The sequence below is a fragment of the Takifugu flavidus genome, chromosome 14 (genome assembly GCF_003711565.1).
Source record: "Takifugu flavidus isolate HTHZ2018 chromosome 14, ASM371156v2, whole genome shotgun sequence".
Lineage (NCBI taxonomy): Eukaryota > Metazoa > Chordata > Actinopteri > Tetraodontiformes > Tetraodontidae > Takifugu > Takifugu flavidus.
In genome coordinates, this window is record NC_079533.1 from 3,701,663 (window position 1) to 3,721,381 (window position 19,719).

General features: G+C 41.3%; 4 protein-coding genes and 1 long non-coding RNA gene across 7 annotated transcripts in view; 3 read left to right on the forward strand and 2 right to left on the reverse strand.

The window, feature by feature from the left end:
• Positions 1 to 553: 553 nt before the first annotated feature.
• c14h11orf54 (chromosome 14 C11orf54 homolog) lies at positions 554 to 3,345 on the reverse strand. Its single transcript, XM_057054775.1, has 8 exons — positions 3,189 to 3,345; positions 2,981 to 3,079; positions 2,595 to 2,668; positions 2,413 to 2,514; positions 1,800 to 1,976; positions 1,474 to 1,623; positions 1,279 to 1,395; positions 554 to 919 (listed from the first exon to the last, which is right to left on the reverse strand). Exons 1-8 carry the CDS (start codon positions 3,253 to 3,255, stop codon positions 746 to 748), a joined length of 960 nt encoding a protein of 319 aa, XP_056910755.1. The 5' UTR covers positions 3,256 to 3,345; the 3' UTR covers positions 554 to 745.
• Positions 3,346 to 6,558: 3,213 nt separating this feature from the next.
• LOC130537756 (uncharacterized) lies at positions 6,559 to 9,840 on the forward strand. The gene is made up of 5 exons (XM_057054769.1): positions 6,559 to 6,832; positions 6,915 to 7,197; positions 7,275 to 7,378; positions 8,326 to 8,398; positions 8,469 to 9,840. Exons 1-5 carry the CDS (start codon positions 6,702 to 6,704, stop codon positions 9,462 to 9,464), a joined length of 1,587 nt encoding a protein of 528 aa, XP_056910749.1. The 5' UTR covers positions 6,559 to 6,701; the 3' UTR covers positions 9,465 to 9,840.
• A 578-nt stretch (positions 9,841 to 10,418) lies between these two features.
• aspa (aspartoacylase) lies at positions 10,419 to 16,337 on the forward strand. 3 transcript variants are annotated; one of them, XM_057054778.1, is made up of 7 exons: positions 10,740 to 10,880; positions 11,261 to 11,399; positions 12,639 to 12,834; positions 13,714 to 13,807; positions 14,004 to 14,111; positions 15,157 to 15,266; positions 15,361 to 16,337. In XM_057054778.1, exons 2-7 carry the CDS (start codon positions 11,293 to 11,295, stop codon positions 15,550 to 15,552), a joined length of 807 nt encoding a protein of 268 aa, XP_056910758.1. In that variant the 5' UTR covers positions 10,740 to 10,880; positions 11,261 to 11,292; the 3' UTR covers positions 15,553 to 16,337. The 3 variants fall into 3 exon arrangements, with proteins under 3 accessions (XP_056910757.1, XP_056910756.1, XP_056910758.1); XM_057054776.1 differs by lacking the exon at positions 11,261 to 11,399 and having other exon boundaries at positions 10,426 to 10,880; XM_057054777.1 differs by lacking the exons at positions 11,261 to 11,399; positions 14,004 to 14,111 and having other exon boundaries at positions 10,419 to 10,880.
• Positions 14,085 to 18,473, reverse strand: LOC130537763 (uncharacterized). The gene is made up of 2 exons (XR_008953684.1): positions 18,333 to 18,473; positions 14,085 to 14,620 (listed from the first exon to the last, which is right to left on the reverse strand). It is a non-coding gene; the product is annotated as an uncharacterized LOC130537763 (long non-coding RNA).
• abr (ABR activator of RhoGEF and GTPase) overlaps positions 17,905 to 19,719 on the forward strand; it is a 77,399-nt gene continuing 75,584 nt past the window's right edge. Inside the window, exon 1 of the mRNA XM_057054764.1 lies at positions 17,905 to 18,960. Coding sequence (XP_056910744.1) covers positions 18,159 to 18,960 — 802 coding nt within the window. The 5' untranslated portion in view covers positions 17,905 to 18,158. The remainder of the gene's footprint in view (positions 18,961 to 19,719) is intronic.

The following is a 19,719-nucleotide window of genomic DNA, read 5'->3' on the forward strand; positions in this document are numbered from 1 at the left end:
CAGACTGTGGAGGGTGGGGATTTGCTTTTACTGAAATCCACCACCATCTCCGTCTTGGTCACGTTGAGCTGCAGAAGGTTCTCCCTGCTCCACCTAACAAAACTCTCCAAAAGGTCCCTGTATTCGTCCTCTTGTCCATTCTCCACACATCCGACTATGACTGTGTCATCCGAGTACTTCTGGAGGTGACATGGTAGAGCCACTGGAGCTTCCTCACCTTTCCTCTTGAAAAACGACACAACGGGTCCGAGACCCTGAATGTTTTCTCACCGACACCACCATGACTTTAGCTTTGCCATATTCTGGCAATAAATGTGTAATATCACATATATCCATGTTTAGATGTGCCTCATTATTTCAACTATATGAATGGAATTATGCTCGTTGAGATAAAACTCCAAATATATATTTTTTGTTGCCGTTTTGCATAATGGCTATGTAGTGATAACTAGAAGTACAAACAGGCAGAAAGCTGAATTAGGTACTAGATGTGAAGGCATTTACAGTTTCATCACAAAGCCATTTATATTGAACCACATAGAGACACTACACAAAACACTAACATTTTTTTATTATGGTAAAACACTTTTTTGCATTCGTTTTCAATCTGTAAAACCAATATTTGTCAGAAATTGTATTAAAGCAGATCAATGCTGTGCAAATTTTGCTAATCACTGTTTGTAGAATTCCTTCAATGTTTTCCAAAGATGCTTTGCTGATTGGTTGCATTTACTCATTCTTGTTTTTAATCACGTCCAACTCCATGGGTCTCTTTGGGCCTGTCGACACGGTACACAAACTCTGCAGGCATAAAGTAACCCAGGTACTCCACCATATCAGGTGTGGTATCGATGTAGTAGTGGCCACCTTCTCCGTGATGACTGAAACAGTGAGTGTGTTCCACACGCAGGTCCAAACCCTGGACACACAGGGAAAGTGACAAAAACACAATTCTTTGGAGGTTTTTAACCTGGCTACATATCAATGGTATTGAAACAAAACTAATCAGATTTCCTTAATTATTTCAATATTGTGATGCCTGACATGTTTTAACCACATTATAATAAACAAAACATAATTTGTAAATTAACAGTAGATTTCTGCCACCTAAACTGCTATTAAGACTCAGAAGAAAAACAGCTTGTGGTCTGAAATCCACGTCCTCAAATGGATAATGTTTTTTATCCTTTGTTCCTCCAACATTACATTGTAAGCACTAAATATTTATATATGCGCATGTGTGTGTGTGTGTGTGTGTGTTAGAGTGTTTTCACTTACGGGATCGTTGGACACCAGCACCGACTGACAGACGAGTGGCGCGCTGACCTCAAAATGTTTCAGCCATTTGTTGACATCGTCATTTGTGTTCAGCGGGCAGGTTGAGAACTCTCTTGGCTGATGAGCACAATACACAGGGAACGGGTTCAAAGATAACAAATTTCAGTGACTATCACTTAATACATTGATGGTTACCATAATGTGAATTTTAGCTTTTCCTTTCTGGATGATGAAGGTGCCACCCAGAGCCAGGCTTTTATCAGGGTAGTGAGCATGAAGAGCTTTCCTCAGAGCTGTCACCAAACTGTTGACCCCCGTCCTCTTCTTGGCCCTCACCTCCAGGACCTGTTGTGGTTACAGATTACAGTGGCTCTCATTTTGTTAATTTTTATTCTGCCTTAAGTTGGAAGTACACCTGTGGCTAAAGTTCACTCAGACCCAAATCAGCATTATTGTTTAACCAGAGATGTTAATTATGAACATGGATGACAATGCTTTCTTTTAAATATCTTGAAGTTTACCTTCCCAGGTTTCCCTTCACAAGCATACAGATTTCCCAGTAGCCCAAAGCTGCAGTCGGAGGATTTGTCACAGTATTTTTCTTGCAGACACTGGCCATCGGCTGGATTGATGGAGGAGAAGTAGCTACTGTTCACTGCAGGTCTTCCCTGGGCTTCAGTCAAAACCAGCGGCATCAACTGAGGATGAAACAACAGTCTTGCATCACTAAACAGCGCAACATTTAACCAATAAGAGCAAAAGAACCAATAAACTTGCACTGACTAAATGTTCTACTTTTATTTTCAGTAAATTTATTTTAAATTATTTTAGAAACTAATTTGCAGGTTAGAGAAATGTTGCATGCAACATTCATTTGAATTCTAACTCTTTTGAAGACTCTCATTCATGCAGATTAATGTTTGAAATAGAATTTCCCACATTCCTCTAATTGCAATTTAGTTTCAAATGTGAACATGTGGCATTATATTTTTTAAATACATAAAACTGTCTTTTTGAATCTAAATTTTAATGACTGACAAAACAAAGAGATCTGAATCACTTGTCAAACATGCAGGAGGAGCTCTTAACATTATGTCAGCAAGAACCTGTAGTATGAGGGTAGATGGGAGTCACCTCTGCATTCATTCCAAGAATCCTGGAGGGAGCGCCTGCTGCTCCAAGGAAGAAGGCACCAGGCAGCTCCAGCTCCTTGGATAATGTGTTCATGTCATATTCCTGGGGATGAGAAGGACAACGGATGATACTCAAGTCTAAAGGATATTGATGCATGGCATCACTATTTTACAATAAATTACCTTGTCTTTCTGAACTAACGGAACCAGGTACGGCACACCACCAACATCTGTTATCCGTGGACTTCCACACAAGCCTACAGGGTCAATCAATAAAACAAGAAAACAATGTACCGATATGTTCTGGTATTACTGAAAAAGAAGCACTAACACAACTCAATTAAATACTTCCCTAAAAGTAAAAGAATGGAGCAGTTTTTTAAATGTTCTAACAATGTCTTGTGCCATATTTTATCGTTAAATGTAAAGTCATACCATTGCTCTTACAATCTTAATATATTCTTAGAATCTGTATATATAGAAACAGATTTTCTTTATTGTTATTTTAAAAAATAAATAAAAGTCACTATCTAACTAGCTACTGTTTAACATGCATAAACAATTCGTACCTTTGACAGGAAACTGAAATGGATCTTTGGTGAGATCAGGACATTCCACAACACTGACCTGGACTTCTGCAAAGTTGGCCTCCAGTCCTGTTTGCAGCACTAAAATGAGAAACAAGTTTTGTTGTTTTCTTTTTTAAGTCGGTCTATGGAATCATTTCCATTTTATGTACGTATGTACGTGCAGGTGACTCAAAACGCGGTTATTTACCACTGCGCAGCTCCTCTAAAGCAGGGACGTGCAGCTCAACTTTCTCAGTCTTGCTGTTCCCTGCCATTACTGTCCTGTAGGTGAATGAACCAGCTTTGAGGAAATCTGCTTTCCAGCCTTTGCGCAAATTTTACTGAGGTGACTCTGGTCACAAGATAGTAGCTACCATGCAGTTGGTTTCTTTTACACGGAGACGTTTTATCGGTAGTAACTTATTTTAAAGCTATTATAAAGATGTAATTAATATGAAAAGTATTGATATAAAATAAATCCGTTTTTTTCCAAAAAATATCGCGTTGGCTGTATTATGTGGAAATAACTTTACATTTTGGAAATCATTATAGTCAAAAGCGGAAGTACAAAGAGTGCTTTATCTTGTTTCTTGTGTGCCCTCTTCGGTGGGTCGTCAGTATGTCATACGACTATGATGTCGAAACACTTCCGGCGATGGGAGAGTTGGCGCGGTGTGACGTTTCTCAAAAAGATTTCAGCGTCAGTAATAGGAAGTAGGGAGGATAGGCAAAACCTGGGAGGATATCAGGCATGGAAGTTCCAGTGGACAATATATATCTACTCTATATAAAGAACTCTTGGTAAACTTCTGTTGGAAAAGACAGCTGGGATCAGAATGAAAGAGGGAGAGATGGATGGTGATAGCGTAGATTGTAGTGGGGAGGGAGTAAATGGGCAAGTGTTGAGGAGAGGAAGAAAGGGAGTAAAAGGATGATAAAGTGATCAGTAGTTCAGCTGGAACAGAGAGCGAGGGGTGTAGAGGAGGTAAACCGGTCCTAAAGATTGAAGTGCTGAATGTTGTGGTCCGGTTTGAGGGAGAGGGAGGAGAGAAGAAAGTTGATCTACTGAAACTAACACAAATTATAAGAGCACAAGTCGGAGAAGTAAAGTATGGCAGGATCTTAGGAGATGGAAATCTGCTTATTGGGTGCAACACATAGCAGCAGGTGGAGAAAACAAAGAAAAATGAGTAGTTTGGGGAGAGTTAAAGTGTCTGAAGTTGTGAAGGTCAGGAAGCGAAGAGTTGGGGGGGGGGGGGGTGTTATTACTGTAGTACCCTTCACTGTAGGACAGAGGTGTCAAACTCAAATACCCAGTGGGCCAAAATTCAAAACTGGGACAAAGTCACGGGCCAACATTGATATTTATTGAAAAAATCTTCCTCCAGCTATAACATGGAACCTTTTGATATGGACCCAAACTAGTTTTGCTCAACTGAACATGGAACAAGCAAAGCTTAACACAGTACAATATATAATTTATTACTGCACACATGCAAAGTTGAAATTCAAATTTAAAAAACACATCACTGGCATTCATTTCTTCTCTTTTAAATTTCAACAGCAATCTTTTTCCATTGTAAGTTAAGTTAATGTAAATCTAATGCCTTTTCATCTCTTCTACTTTCTGGCGCCTTTGAATCATTTACAGGTGCTTGTGCTTGTCTTGGTGTTGTGTTTTATAGTGTTACCTGTTGTTGTTCTCCTTGTACTGCACATTGGCTCCACATACAAGGAAGACAGGTCCTTCTTTTACATATCTAAACAGCATTACCACCACCAGCTGATGTAGAGTGTGGATTTTCACACCAAAACACCAGCACAGCATTCTGGTATTTGTAGTATTAGCACATGCACTTTAAAGGATAATACCAGTGGGCCAGCACTAATAGTCAATTAGACTTTGCAGGCCAAATATAATTACATTGCGGGCCAAATTTGGCCCACAGGCCAGAGTTTGACACCTATGCTGTAGGAATTAAAGAACTGATTGAGAATCTGAAGGTGAGAAATAATGCAGATAACAATGCTAGGTGAATGACAAAAGAAACTGAAACTGTAATGCTGGAGTTTGATACGAAGGAGCTTCCGAAAGAGGTTTATTTCGGGTTTATGGTGCAAAGAGTGAGGGAGTTTATACCAAAACCAATGAGCTGCTTTAACTGCCAGGAGTTTAGGCACATAGCCAAGTTTGCAAAGGAAAATAGAGGTGTGCAAGATGTGGTGGCGAGCATGAGTAGGGGAAGTGTGGGGAAGGAGTGAAACCAAAATGTTGGAGAGGGAACCAAAGGGGTGAGAAGTGGAGGCCCACAAGATCAGGATGAGAGAAAGAGTATCGTATACTGAAGCTGACTAGACTAGGAAAACAAAGAGAGGAAGGGGTGTAAGAGCAGCAGGCCACAAAAGAGCAAGAAGACAAAAGGAAACTATGGATGGAGAAGAAGAAAATTGTGGCTTTTAATGCTGGTGTGATAAATGCAACATTTGAAATCAAATCCAAAACTGAAAGGATTCAGATTATTGTTAAACCTGCCGAGCATCATCAGAATATGGTTGGGCTAGTAAGTAATGGACTAAATGAGAGATTAATGTATTTATTCAAAGCAAAAACCTGATTGCCCCATATAATAAAGATCCAGCCGTGTGTTTACAGGAGGAGGTAAGAAAAGTTCAAGTCAATAAAGAGATTGTATATGCAGTTTTCTTTGATGTGGAAAAAGCGTATGACATGATGTAGAGAGAGGGGCTGCTGATAAAACTGCAGTTAATAGGGATAGATGGTGACATATATAACAACACCAAGAAGGCACTAATTTGCAGTGATTCAGTATCAACCTCAACAAACATTAAAATAGGAGCATGAAAAAGTCACCAAAATGTAGTGATAAACACAATTACAGAGTGTGGGAAAGGTGTAGGGAAAGGGCTTTGTGTTGTGTTTTTGTGGACCCCAGCTCACATGGGGGTCTTGGGGACTGAGAGGGCAGACAAGATAGCAAAGGAAGCAGTTAAGAGGAGCACTGTTCAAAGAGGAATTCAATTATTAATGTCAGAAGGCAAGAGTATTGTGTTGAAAAAAAGCAAATGAGCAGTGGCAACATAATGGGAAGTAGAAGTCATGGGGAGGCATCTTTATTCCATACAAATGACTCACCAAGTAGAAGGCAGAATATCAGGAAAGAGCAGGTTATAATAACAAGGTTAAGTATTGAGCACAGCAACTTAAACAGTACGCTATACATTGTGGAGAAACATCCACGGCTTATGTGAGTTTTGTAATGATCCAGAAACAGTAGAGCATGCTTTTAATATGCAGACAGTGTAGTGAGAAAAGTGAGCTGATTGTGGATGAATTGAGAAATCTGGGGGTTGTGGATTGGGATAAAAATAACTTGCTAGCTGTGTAGAGAGTTCAGGCGGGAGGAAAGACGTTTCAAAGTTTTTGATCTGCACTGTGCTGTCAAAAAGGACGTAAGGGTGGAGAGAGGACACCAGAAGGTGGCAGTAATGTAAAAAATATGGATGCTAACTGCCATTAAAATTAAAAGAAGAAGAAGGAGGAAACGAAGAAGAAAAAACTCAACTCTGCTTTACGGTACTACCGAGTTGGATAGTTAGTAATATACAATAATGGGTATAACTATACATTTCGACAATTTCCTTAGATCAAGTTTGTTTACGCCTTTCTGTGGTTAAGGTGGCGGGTGTACACAATTCATAGATGTATGAGTATAATCCTATTGGCAACGGTCCGGAACTTCCGACCCTTTCAAAACATGTCAAGAAAATCCCACAGCCTCTTGCATTTTCCGCCGGACAGCATCAAGAGGGTCTAACTGCTGAAGAAGCGAGGTAAAGGTGGACCCCTCGGTCACAACTAATGTTCGGCCATTCGTCATTTTAGGAAATAAAATATGTGCCATTGTGTTTGCAGCGATTCTGGAGATAGTCTGTTCGTAACACAGAAACCAGTACTTGATGTTGTAAGGTCAACAAGGCGACGTCGCCATGGGAAGAGGTCATGCCTCGCGTATTCGAGATATCTAGAAGAGAGTGAAGCTGAATCTTCAGCATCCTCCTCATCCCAAGAAGAAGCCAGAACTGACAAATGTAGTAACAGAAAGAAAAGCTGCCTTCCAAAGTACACATTCGGTTTCCTTCCTGTTAACGGGTCTAAAGACACTGCACTGCCTGCCCAGAAGAACAGAGTCCTCCATGTAAGATCAGCTTTAACATATACACTTGCATGTGATATTTGATGTATAGTTTTTGTGAATTCTTTTTTGTTGGTCAGACTTTTGCAGTTGCAGGCTTCTTTAAATGTCTCAATGGGTTTTCTGCAAAGACATCTTTACCAACAGTTGGCACAGATGACGAGGACATATCCCCACTTTCAGAGTAAGTATTTGTCTCCGTGACTCCACTTTCTGTTTTCTTGTTGTTTAGGTTCTTAAAAGCAACTTCTAGTATAGTAACAGTACGAGCAAAATGTAGCCTGGACTCAACTTGTTTACTTCCTAACAATTATTGAGTTGATTAAACCTAGCAGGAAATACATTATTTTTCTCTGAGCAGGATGAATTTTAAATTTGGCAGGCATGTTTTCTATTAAAAGAAATTGCATAAGGTGATCCTACTATTTTGGCACCTAAAAATATGATGAAGTCTTTGAGGTGCTTCCAAATGAATGAAATGCATCTCGACAGTTTGGCACCTGTTCACACTGCATGGATATCCCGTGTTGTCCCAGATCTTTTTGGCAATATGAACGTTGTCATGACATTTTGTCCCAGGTCAAATAATCCTGCAAGTGACTTAGGAAATTGTGGCTCGCCTCACCTGCAATATGAAAGGAAGAGTATTTCTTTATCAACTACAGGATGCGTTGGAGCAGCATGGGATATACTATGGGGCCTTATTATGAACTTTTTAAATGAGTATACATTGTTTTTGTGGTTTCACAAAAAAGCTAGTGTGCCTGCAACATTGCTGTTAAATTTGATGCAGTTGTGCTGCGCACATATGTCAAAGAGTCGGGGTCGCCCCAGTAGCCACCGTGGAGACGATAAGGGCTTGCCTTCTCCGCATGGAACATTTACAAACAAATCAGCCGCAAATTCCATCTGTCTTCGCTGCATTAGTGCACTTTGTTCAGTCTGCACTGAGTTTGTATACTTTGCAAAAGGGAGAAAATTGCAAAGTCCGAAACAACAATGTTGATTACCTCACAATGTTCTGGCACACTTAAACGTGTAACGATGATGTTGCCACGGATGGTGGCAATGTGAACGTGACCAAAAGCTGAACACAGCAAGGTGACCGGTATTATGAAATCCTGCACGCAGGTCGCAGGTCGCAGGTCTGTGCTGTTACAGAGAGGAAGAAGAAAAGTCCCACGTTCACGGCTTCAGAGTTGTGGTAAGCACACAGGGAAAATCTTGCAACTATTTGTGTGTGAACTTTTCTGTAATTAGCTTTTATCTTGCAGGATAAAAAGTGTTTTGCGACTGCATTAAAAGCAACAAGCTGTCAAACATGGTGCAACCAGAGGAAGCAGCACGAGAATGCTAGCTGTGAAAAAACAGACCGGCAGGAAAGAACCAGCAGAAAACATAGCAAATGGAAGGAAAAAAAGACCAAGGCAGCAAATATTGTCAGGGAAGAATATTTGGAATCAGATGTGATGATCACAGATTCCATAATTTCACTAGAGGGTGGTGGAAAAAAGAAAAATAATGATGACATCAGTCACTCAGAATGGTCCAGCACAGCAAATGGAAACTTCAATGGTGCTGAAGGGGTGAAGATCAAACATAAGGAAAATAAAAAAGACAAGAGAGTTATCACTGCTGACATACATGAGGAGTCACACAGTGTTACAAGGCAGTTGGAAGGGTCAGGGAATGAATCCCAGAACAGTTCAACTTTGGAAAAAGTGGAAGAATTGAGTTATTCTCAAAGGCAAAAACACACCAAAAAGCAACAGTCATCTGATGCCCCTCAAGCAGAAGAGGTGGTAGATGGACATGATTCAAGAGTAGCTGCAACTTTGAAAGAAAGAATAGGGAAATCACACAAACGGAAGAGGAAAAGCATCTGGGATGAGGAAGAGGTCTCTAATGCTCTGGAAAATAACATTCCAACTTCGGAAGGATTCGCTGGAGACCAAAGTGCTAAACCAGTGAAAAATCCTAAAACAAAAGTAGATGCATCTGAAGACAGTGTGGCACAAAATAATTGTTCAGGGGAAGTGCAGAAAAAAGAGAGGACAACCTCATCCTTCCTTTGTGCTGATGCTGTGGAAAAAGATGCCCAGACACCCAGGGAACACATCTCTTTCCGGGCTGAAGTTCAAGACACACAATCAGCAAAAAGCATCACAAATTTGGAGCATTCTGACTATCTTGTCAAGAAAAAGAAAAGGAAGAGAAAGCTTGGTTGCAAGGATGCTATAGACAGGTGTGGAAAGAAAAAAGGACAGTGAGGGACATGCAAGTGGTCGAGTGACCATGGAAAGTGCAGCTGTTCTGGGCCCACTTCAAAAGAAGAGTAAAGAGCATTCATGCTGCATAACAGTTGGTACATTTAACGGGTTTTTTAAGCAAGCTTCCTATTCTCAGTCACCAGAAAAACAGGCATTAAAGGACAAGAACAGCAAAACAGAGATGAACTCCTGTGCTGATGTTCCTCTTCAGGGAGAGCTGTTGACTGATTCTGCACATTTAGTGTCGAGGAAAAGAAGGAGCAGACAGCCGCCCCTTTGACATCAGATATGTCTATCTCAGTGTCTGAAATTTCATCTTCTGACTGTGTTGTGTGCAAGAAGCACCAAATATTAAAGCGCAAGCTTTATAATCCAATAGAGGACTTGTTTGAATGAAGATGCTGGTTGATTGTTGGTTTTGTTCAGCACAGGAATTTTCAGCCTCTTCAAAGACTTGCTTTTTATTTTTACTTGATTTTATTTTTAATACAGATTATTTTAAATGTGTGTTCTTTTAAACATGGATTTGTTTTGTATCAAAATATGTTTAACTTACCCATTGCTAACCCTGGGTTGGCATTTTTAAATGTTTGCTGTTTTTGTAAATTGTTAAATAAATCCTAACTCCATGTAGCTGGTTAAAGAGTAGTGGCATTTCAGTTATATATCACCTATAAGGTTGGTTTACTAAATCTCCCACTAGCATAAAGGAATAATAAACCTATCCTTTCTGTTCATCCATTGACGTTACTTTCAGCGCTTGACTGCCGTTTTGTAAAACTATGCTTTTATTTCGAAAACCAAGAACGGATGTACTGTATCTCGACAAGGCGAGCCTATCTAATAGCCCATCTAAACCCTATATGTGGCAAAACTATTTCATTTTGCTTTGGAAGGGCCTCACCGGAAAAGAACGGCTCCCATTATTTGTGACGGTTTATACAGTGGGGCTTATTTGATAATTTTCGCCGCCTTCACGAGATGTCGTGCCGAACTCGACTCGTTTTACTCATGGTGCCTGACCATAACAAGCCCGCGGGGACGTTACGTAAGCGCCCCACGTCGGTGGGCATTTAAAGAGTGAGACTGACGAAGCTCCAGCTGGAAACTTTTGCTCCGGACCGAAAGAGCGGGTCTTTACCGAGTCTCCGCGGCACCTGACACCAGTTCAGCCATGTCTTCCCTCAACGGCAGCGTGTGTTTTGACGAAGCCCGACGGGTGGCGATTTTCGGCGGAACGCACGGGAACGAGATGTCAGGCGTAACGCTCGTGAACCTGTGGGTCAAGAATGGTGCCGAGATCCAGAGGAAAGGGCTCGAAGCTAAGCCCTTCATCACCAACCCGAGGGCGGTGAAGAAGTGCACCAGATACGTGGACACGGACCTGAACCGAGCCTTCAGCCCGGAGAACCTCAGGTAAGCGGTGTTGTTAGCCGGCCCTCCCCACCAGTGGCGTCACAACATGCTGAATGAAAACTTTTTACTTGGCTCCTATTTAAAAGGATTTTTGCATGTTTGGTGTTTTATTTAAATAGAAGGCGAGTTCGGTCTGATATAAAACAGGTTGTATTGCGAAACCCATTTGACAGAAAACTGCGATTTCTTTGAGTTGTTTTTACTGAATTAATTAAAATTCACCAGCAGAATCCAACAACCGGAATCTCTTTATTTACTATCACTCGTGCCTGAATGCAGCCCGAGCAAATAAATATAAAATAAAATTGATCTACTGGCTGCTCTATTTCATGAGTAAAATGATTTTATTTTTATTTTACAAATTTTGACATTTTCCATAGAAGGGTCACGTGGACCTGTCCACGGAACTGTTATGATAGGGAACGCGTGCTCACTCCGCCCCACGCCCACATCTCTCGACCAATCAGAGAGCAGCAGCTTGTCTCCAGGACTTGGTCTGATCCGGACAACAAGAAAAACGTGAGCCGAATGTGACTGAGCTGCAGATGATTAACGGCGCTTTAAAATAAATAAATAAATGCATCCCTCTTCTTGTGCACTATCCAACTTGCTCCCGCAGACAGTCCGTTTTGTTTCTCATCGCGCTGGTGCCCGACCAGCTGCCTCCTGTTGTTAGATATCAATTCATGAATTTATCCCATTTTATGAGCCGTTAGTATGTGTAATTAACATTAATGCATTAGTTATTACAAGGAACTATTCGTTGATAATTATATTGTGTGTAAGCCGCTCAACTATTGGAACTACTATTTTTCCTAAGATGTCGTCTATATTTGCATATTAAACACACATTCTGTTAACAGCTCAGCTCATGCTGTGTTGGGGAGTTTACTTCATTTTGGGAATGATCCTAAAGGATTTTCAATTACTCAGTGTCAAATTAATTCAGCCTATAAGACTGTATTTAAATTTAAGGATTATGAGGCTAAGCACAGTCACTGATGGTGTTTGCTTTTTTTTTTTTTTTCAAATGAAAATCACCCTGCTGTTCCTCCTGTTGTTACAGTATGTTTCGGCTCCAGTGTACACTGTGTTTGTATGCCTGGCAGTCCAGACAGAAGAAGTCCTGGATCAGGGGTCGTTTCAAAAAGAGTTATGAGAAAAGAAAATGTTGCTCAGTCTGTCCTGTGACTGTGAACATGCAGAGTGATTTTTGCCCAGGGACAAATACTCTTCTGTAGTGTTTGAAAGCAGAGCCTTGCACAAATTTGTCAGTTTGGGAAGGAAAAGGGGTGTGTGTTCTGTTGAAACTGCTTGTTTGATTCCAGCTCTATCCAGCACAATCACATTATTATTAAGACACATGTTGTTCTCACGAATGTTACTGAAACACTGTTTTGGGCCCCCGAAAACAGGAAAAACGGGAAGTTCTCTGTTTGGACAGGCCTACGCTTTCACTGTCATTCTAAAAGTTTACCTAGATTTTTAAGAGAACATGGGCTGATGGAAAAGTATTTTCTCAGAATCCTTGGGGAAACTGTGAGGCAAAAGTGTCTCCACATTGTGTAAACTGACATTTTCTTGAGTTAATTTATCGACTAAAGCAATAGAAGTGAATGTGTTCTGAATAAATCATTAGAGTTTAACCCCATTCAGAGAGACTGGGTCAAACACACACTTGACTTCTTCAGTAGCACTTATTTGTTCATACTTAAAGCAGATATGCATTAAATGTCATTCGATCTGCGTGCCTTTAAGTGCCCCCTGGGGAGATGACTTACCCTATGAGGTCCAGAGAGCGCAGGAGATCAACAGGCTATTTGGACCCAAAGGAAGTCCGGAGGCCTATGATGTCATCTTTGACCTCCACAACACCACGTCCAACATGGGATGCACTCTGATTCTGGAGAACTCCAAAGACCATTTTAACCTGCAGATGATGAACTACATCAAGGTGACTTTTAAATATTTATTTCTACCCCAGAGTCAATGTTTAGCCAGCATATGTGTCTGGAGGGCTTCACTTAATGCGTGTTAACTATTTAACCAGCACTTTACAGTCACTGATGCATGAGTTCCTCTAAAGGCTCAACCATCCAAATAAACCAAAAGTCCTAAGCCAGCACCTTCACTTGTTTTAAATGAAAGCCTCTTTAGCACTACTCATTTGACATTCTGATATATCTTTGCGATATGAGGTAGTAGGCAGAGGCAGGTAGAGGCAGTTTTGTCTGATTTCTTTTCACTGTAATAGAACACCTGTGGGACCAAAGATTCCTCTCATGAGTGAAAGCATGCGGTTCTCTTCTCAGTGATACCAGAACAATAGTTTGTCCTTCAATAGTTCAATTTTGGTCATAGACTGAGGGAACTATCATCATCTTCCATTACATCCATAGAAATCTTCAGAACAATATGCAGGATATGAATTAATACCCCAGATAAACTTGGTTTTTTTTTTGCACCCTCATGAATCAATAAGCATATCTTCTGTTCTATTCTGGTTGGAACATGAAATGAATGTCATTAGAAGTAGCATTTATAACATCCTGCCTTGATGATACAATGAAGCCAGTCACCTTCACTAACAAACTAAACTGATTTCACCCCAAATGACAAAAATCTGAGCTTTAATGTGGAGCTCACAGTCTGTTAGGATGTCATTGACTTAAGCTTGGCTTGCTGCCCGCGAGCTGGTCCAGATTTACGTTTCCATTTAATTGGCCAAATCTTGGAAGCGTTCAGCTCTCTGCAAGGTTGCTCTGTGTAAAAGGTGTTTTTCTCCCCTTTTTTTGTAGATTCACAGCTGACTTCTGTGTGCTTTGTGTTGCAGAAAGCCATTGCTCCAGCCAGCTGTCTTGTTCTGCTGAACGAACATCCTCTTTTGAAATATTCCACTTCCCGCTCTGTTGCCAAGCACCCTGTTGGTGAGTCACTCAAGTCTGGCCAAATTTCTCTTGGACCTAAAACATTCACTCTGTAATGAATGAATGAATTTTCTATCTGCAAGGGCACATTTTACATTAAAATACAAAAGAATCATGCAGATATTCTGATGTTTCTCATTCGTATATGTGAATAAAATCAATCACCACCTCAACTTTGCATTTTCTGTCATTGCAGGTTTAGAAGTGGGTCCTCAGCCTCAGGGGGTTTTAAGGAGCAATATCTTTGAGTCTATGAGGATAATACTAAAACACGCACTTGACTTCATCGAACTCTTTAATGAAGGTACAGCAGGCAGATTAAATTTTTAAGATGGAACACGCTCCGTTCGTAAGGCAGCTAAGAAGCCACTGAGATTATCACACACTTGAATGACATCAGGAATCTTTAAAGTCAGGCCCATGAAGAGCTGAAATTCACATATTATGTAATATGAAATGGGTCAGCCTGTTTGTTAACGTCACTGTGATGACAAGCATTGTGTGATAAAACCACCCATGGGTGTTTGCATTATTCATCCAGCTGTAGCCACATCAAAATCTCTCTGCTTCACTTCTGCAACATTTTGAATGCATTGCAGCATTTTGCTTTCCTCTTTTATGCAAACAGACACTCTGTGCCAAGCACAGGTCTCAGTCTGTCGGTTTCCCCTTGCTGGGCCCATTTGTTGGGATTTTGGTCACTTTCCATGTCTTGAGCGGCCGAGTTGCCAGTGGTGCGGTAATCTCCTGTTGTGGGGCCACACTGCTGCTGGTGAATGCTGTCCCAGGCTGATGAATGGGTGTTGCTGTTCTCTGAAACCCAGTAGTGTAAAAAGAACAATATTCATTATAGCATAAAATGACTTAGTCCTCAAAATCACAGTCACGCTCTCGATTAAAAAAAAACCAACAACACTTCAGCTTAGTGGTCTGATGCTTGTGTGGTTAAGCAGCTCATCTTAGAAATTATGGAGCGTAATGATTAAGTAAAAAGAAAAAAACACTTCATGTTTCCTTTGGTCTCAGTTAAATTTATAGATGGTATCTCAGATTTTTCCACTTGTAATACACTGAGATGATTGGCTGTACAAAATGGTATTTGCAATAAATCCATTCCTGCTTCCAGTCTCCTTGTACCAGGATGTTATCAGTTGTGGCTGTACTCTTGTTAACCTGCTGCGAGATTAATGTTATAAAATGTTACATCATGTACTTTATTGTGAACACGTCATTTGCAATATCTATCTTGACCATGAAAACCTTGCTTTCCTGAACAGAACAAAGTTCTCTGTGTTGTCATCTTCAAAAGGGCGTGACAATATGCTTCTTTATATTGTGTTGTTCTGTAGGTGTAGAATTCCCAGCCTGCACCGTGGAAGTTTTTCGTGTTTTAGAGAGGGTCGACTATCCCAGAGACACCAACGGAAACATCATTGCCATGGTGCATCCTAACTTGCAGGTAAAACTGGGGTTGAGCTGCATGGCATTGGTCATGGAATGCTTGTCAAAAGTGTAAATGCAAGCTGCATACTCATGATTGTTTGTTGTTTCAGGACTGTGACTGGGAACCGCTGAACCCTGGTGACCCTATGTTCCAAACTTTTGAGGGAAAACCCATCTACTACCAAGGCCCAGGCACTGTCTACCCCACTTTTATTAATGAGGCGGCCTATTATGAAAAACAACAGGCATTTGTAACCACCCGGCGAGAAGCCCTGGTAGCCAGCACCATCAGAAAAGCATGAACAGTGGCTTGTGAGGCCAGTCTGGATAGTGAATAGGTTATCCTCAGCAACTATTCTTGTACAGATTTTGCACATCCTCACCTCTTGACTAGGTACCATCTTTTCCATGTGTTAGTTTTCTGTGGTTGCTACCTTAAACTCTATTAACTATGCAATGACCCTTTGTGTAGATGTGCTAAAAAAAGGTACCGAGAACCTGAAACCTTGTGTGAAATGGAATCATTTGTAGCATTAAAGATCATGATTGATGGCTTATAAACCACTGTATGTACTCCTCAGGACAGGTGGAAGGTGACAACCTGCAACATTTGACCCCAAACTCTTAATCCTCTGGGAGAATTGTTTGTAACATGTTGCTGAGGGTGTCTGTGGCCTTTGACTTTACCTATCTGTGAATCCAATAGTTGCATCTGTGGTGCTGTCCTATTCTTGCCTTAACAGAGATTTTAAGTGAAAAATTGCACAAACTTTGGAGTGAAATTTGTAGTCTATGTGTCAATATATTATTTTGATATGAAGATGTGTTCCTGTACTTGCAAACATGGGAAATTTTATAGTAATATATGTGTGTTTTGATCCACTTGTACTGTTTTGTTAGATCATGAAGCATGTGTACTTTCTAATATTTTTACATGAGTGTGCTCATTCATAAATTCCTTTTTTCATTCATCAATATTTTTAGTAGCACTACTTTTATGATGAACAGATTTTGTTGTCCTCAAAGTCTTGTCACATGGATTGATCCACAAATAAATCTAGTGCAATGCCATAATGTGCTCTTTTAACAGCCGCTGTTACTTTTTTCTGTTTAACAGTTTGTTTTCAAGAATTTTAGTTTTTGCAATAGATTTTGAAATACAGCCACAAGGGGGTGTCACATACCAAAAGACAGTGGCTCACAAAACTGGCGCAGAAGGTATCATACAAATACAGTATATCTGCTTTAGAGCATTTTTGTATTTGGAAATGTGCCCACATTTAATCCATTCTTGGAGTTGTTATTTTGCGGTTTTTACCATTTAAACAGAACAAAATCTGCATAATTCAATACAACGTTTAATGGGTTTTACAGGTTTTCCAAATAGGAAATCCCCATTGTTTAACATACATTCCACAACCGCCTGGTACAGAGCATTTTTAAGTTAACCAGAGATATCCAGGCATTTCCTGTTAAATGATATTAGGCTCATGATTTGTAATCTACTTTTATGACTACATGCTGGCCATAGGCTTTTTCATCTATTCATTACAGTAACACAATCAGGGCTCTTAGGCCTGCGTCTAGTGCTGATCAATGACGGCCCTGGCTACTGAAAGCTTTTAGGAGGACGATGTTTCACTTCTGGGCAGGGATCCAGCGGAGTACTCAAAAATACCAAGCATCAATCTCTGCCTACACCCCTATATCGTTTTCTGTCCGAAGTGATAACTTTCTCCTGTGTTGTATGATATTACCACTCTGCTTTACAGAAGGATGTCTGCTTGGCTGCTAACCAACGTTTTGCTGTATGTGTGCTAAAAATAGGTTTTCCTTTTGTTCCTTATAGGATAATCATCGGTCATGAAAACCACATTCATAAAAAGCTTGCAAGGTAAGATGTGCCTCTTCATATTTGCCAAATTAAAATCTTTGAACTAGCACCTATAGTAATGTCAGTGTGGTACAAAAGACTAAGCAGGAGCCACGTTTTCAATTGAGGGATATTCTTCAATGATGAAATGGTATGATTCATCCTACTGGCTCACAACGGATTTGCGTGCATTATTGAGAGTGTGGTGTGCAGGCACCATTGTGTCCAGTGTTACAAGCCATCACAAAAACACCCATTGGGATAATAGGAACCCTGTAAACCCAAAGATGATCAAAAGAACATCCAACTCTTAACGCTCCCGTGGTATCATTAGAGATCTCACATGTACAGACTGACAGGTGTTCGTTAACGGTGAGCCAGAACAACAACAACAAAAAAAAACCTACATTGTTCTTCTGCTGGCAGTCTGTATAACTGACTTTTATTTTTCCAACATTGTTGTTGATAGTTTTTAATTGTTGCATTTATGGGAAAATGTGACATTGAATTATGCGTGATCATTCTTAGCGCTCAGATATCTTTAGTGCTACCTTCTGCTTCTATTACGAAAAGGCAGAAAATAAATTGTAGCTCTGTGAATAACTTCTAAAGCTGTTTTTTTTTTTGGGGGGGGGGGGGGGGCTACATACTAAATACGCGGACAGCAGTCTGTTGTGGCTCTGAACTAAAGTAAATTTATTTTATTGTCATAAAAATCTTATCGAGGATGTTCTTTTCCGAGTGGTCGTGAAAGCAGCACGCATCGATACAGGAAGTGTGGAAACTTTCAACGCAGAGCCAAACTTCACCGTGTCTGACACCCGCACTGCGCGCACGGCTTCTATTTTCATGCGTGGGATGCTAGCGATGGTCCGAACGTGGTCACGGTAATATCGACCTTGTTCTCAGAAACCAGAGCCGGGGGAGACCGCAAGAATCTGCGACAGACGTAGTCGTTAATAGAAAGGAAGACACCGAAAGAGCTCGGAAGAAATCCGCACAGTAACTGTCCGAAAGCTCGTTGCCAGCGTCGAAATGTGGGAACAGGAGGAATTCGCGAAACATTGGAGGAATGAATTTCCAGACGGGGAGGTACCGCAAATGAACTTAAAATCTGTAGCAGACATCGAATCTGAGCTGGAGTCATGCAAAAGGAAGCTGAAGAGGCTCCAGAAGGCTCTGGCCGAGGAGAAATTCAAGGTGATCTACCTGCAGACCGCCATGGCTCGACGGCAGAGGGGCGAACCAGAGAGACTTGGAGCCAAAGATGAGAACTTTAACGCCGACCCTGCTACATCCATCTCTGTGAATTTTCGGAAACCACAGCGGCTGGACGAAGGATGGGACAGGCACCGAACCATGGTGTCAGACCCAGGGGGAGTGAAGCTTCAAGTAGCAGGTAACACTGCGGGCGTGACCAGCTCGTTTATCCCGGAACGAAGCAGGTTTAGCGGCAGGACGGGAAAGCCTGTTCCCATCCCAGTCCCTCCACGGATGTTGAGCTTTAATAGAGTTGAACCGACCCCGACGAAGAATGACAGCGAGCCCGGCAGCGACAAAGAGTACGAGGACGCCGAGCTGAATGAGAATTTTGTCAGAAATAACTTGCTGACACCCAAATCCGTCGTCGGGGAAAACCGGAGGTCGTCCAGCTCAAACCGAGACACCCGGCGGCCTTTCAGACACAGCAGGGACTTCGACTCTGGCGATGACGGCAGATTGTCCCCGTCCTTCCCGCAGGTTCACCGCAGAGCCTCTCGGGGCTCCAGGTGCAGCACCCCTGACAGGAGGAGCGATGGATACCTGAGCTCGGACCACGAAGACTCCTCTTCCGCAGGTAACGGAACATCCAATCTGTGACCACTTCAGTGCTAGAACAAGGGGAATGGAACCAACACATCTAAGGACAGGATAATTTATTCAACGACAGCACATTTTGCACACCTGAACATATTTTATCAATCCCATTTTCATCCTTGCAACACAGTAGAATTAAAGTCATTGCATTATATGAGCTAAGATTTTTGGCTATAGTTCCCTCCTACCCAGTCTTCCATTTCGCACAGACTCAGAACTACAGAGGTTCTGTGGTGCCACATTTAAGCTCAGGATCAAGGATTATGTGGATATAGAAATGCTAGTAATTTTTGAAAAGGTCAGCTGCTAAAAAATGGTCGTCTACCATTTACAGTGACTAAAAAACAGAAGGAAACATTGACAGAAATAAGTAAAACACAAGTCAACCTTGGCCTTGCATTCAACCAGTGGGCAGAGCTACAACTTTTACAAAATATACTGTTATGATGCTTTGCTGCACCACTTTACAACATTTTGGTGTGTCAGTTAGGCTTGAGTTTGACATATGGAAGCAGGGTTCTGGTGTTTGGGAACAGATTTCTTTTGTAGCTAAGTGCTGGAGTCATTCCAGCCTCACAAGAAGTGTTGTGTAGGTGGGCAGCAGAGCTAGAGGGATGAAGCCGTGTGAAAGAGTCTGTCTGATCAGACTACAGATGGTGCACAAAGAGAAAACCCACACAGATGTGGGAGAGAACGTGCAATGTTGCAGAGCTTCTTCTAGTTAGGCAACAGTGCTCCA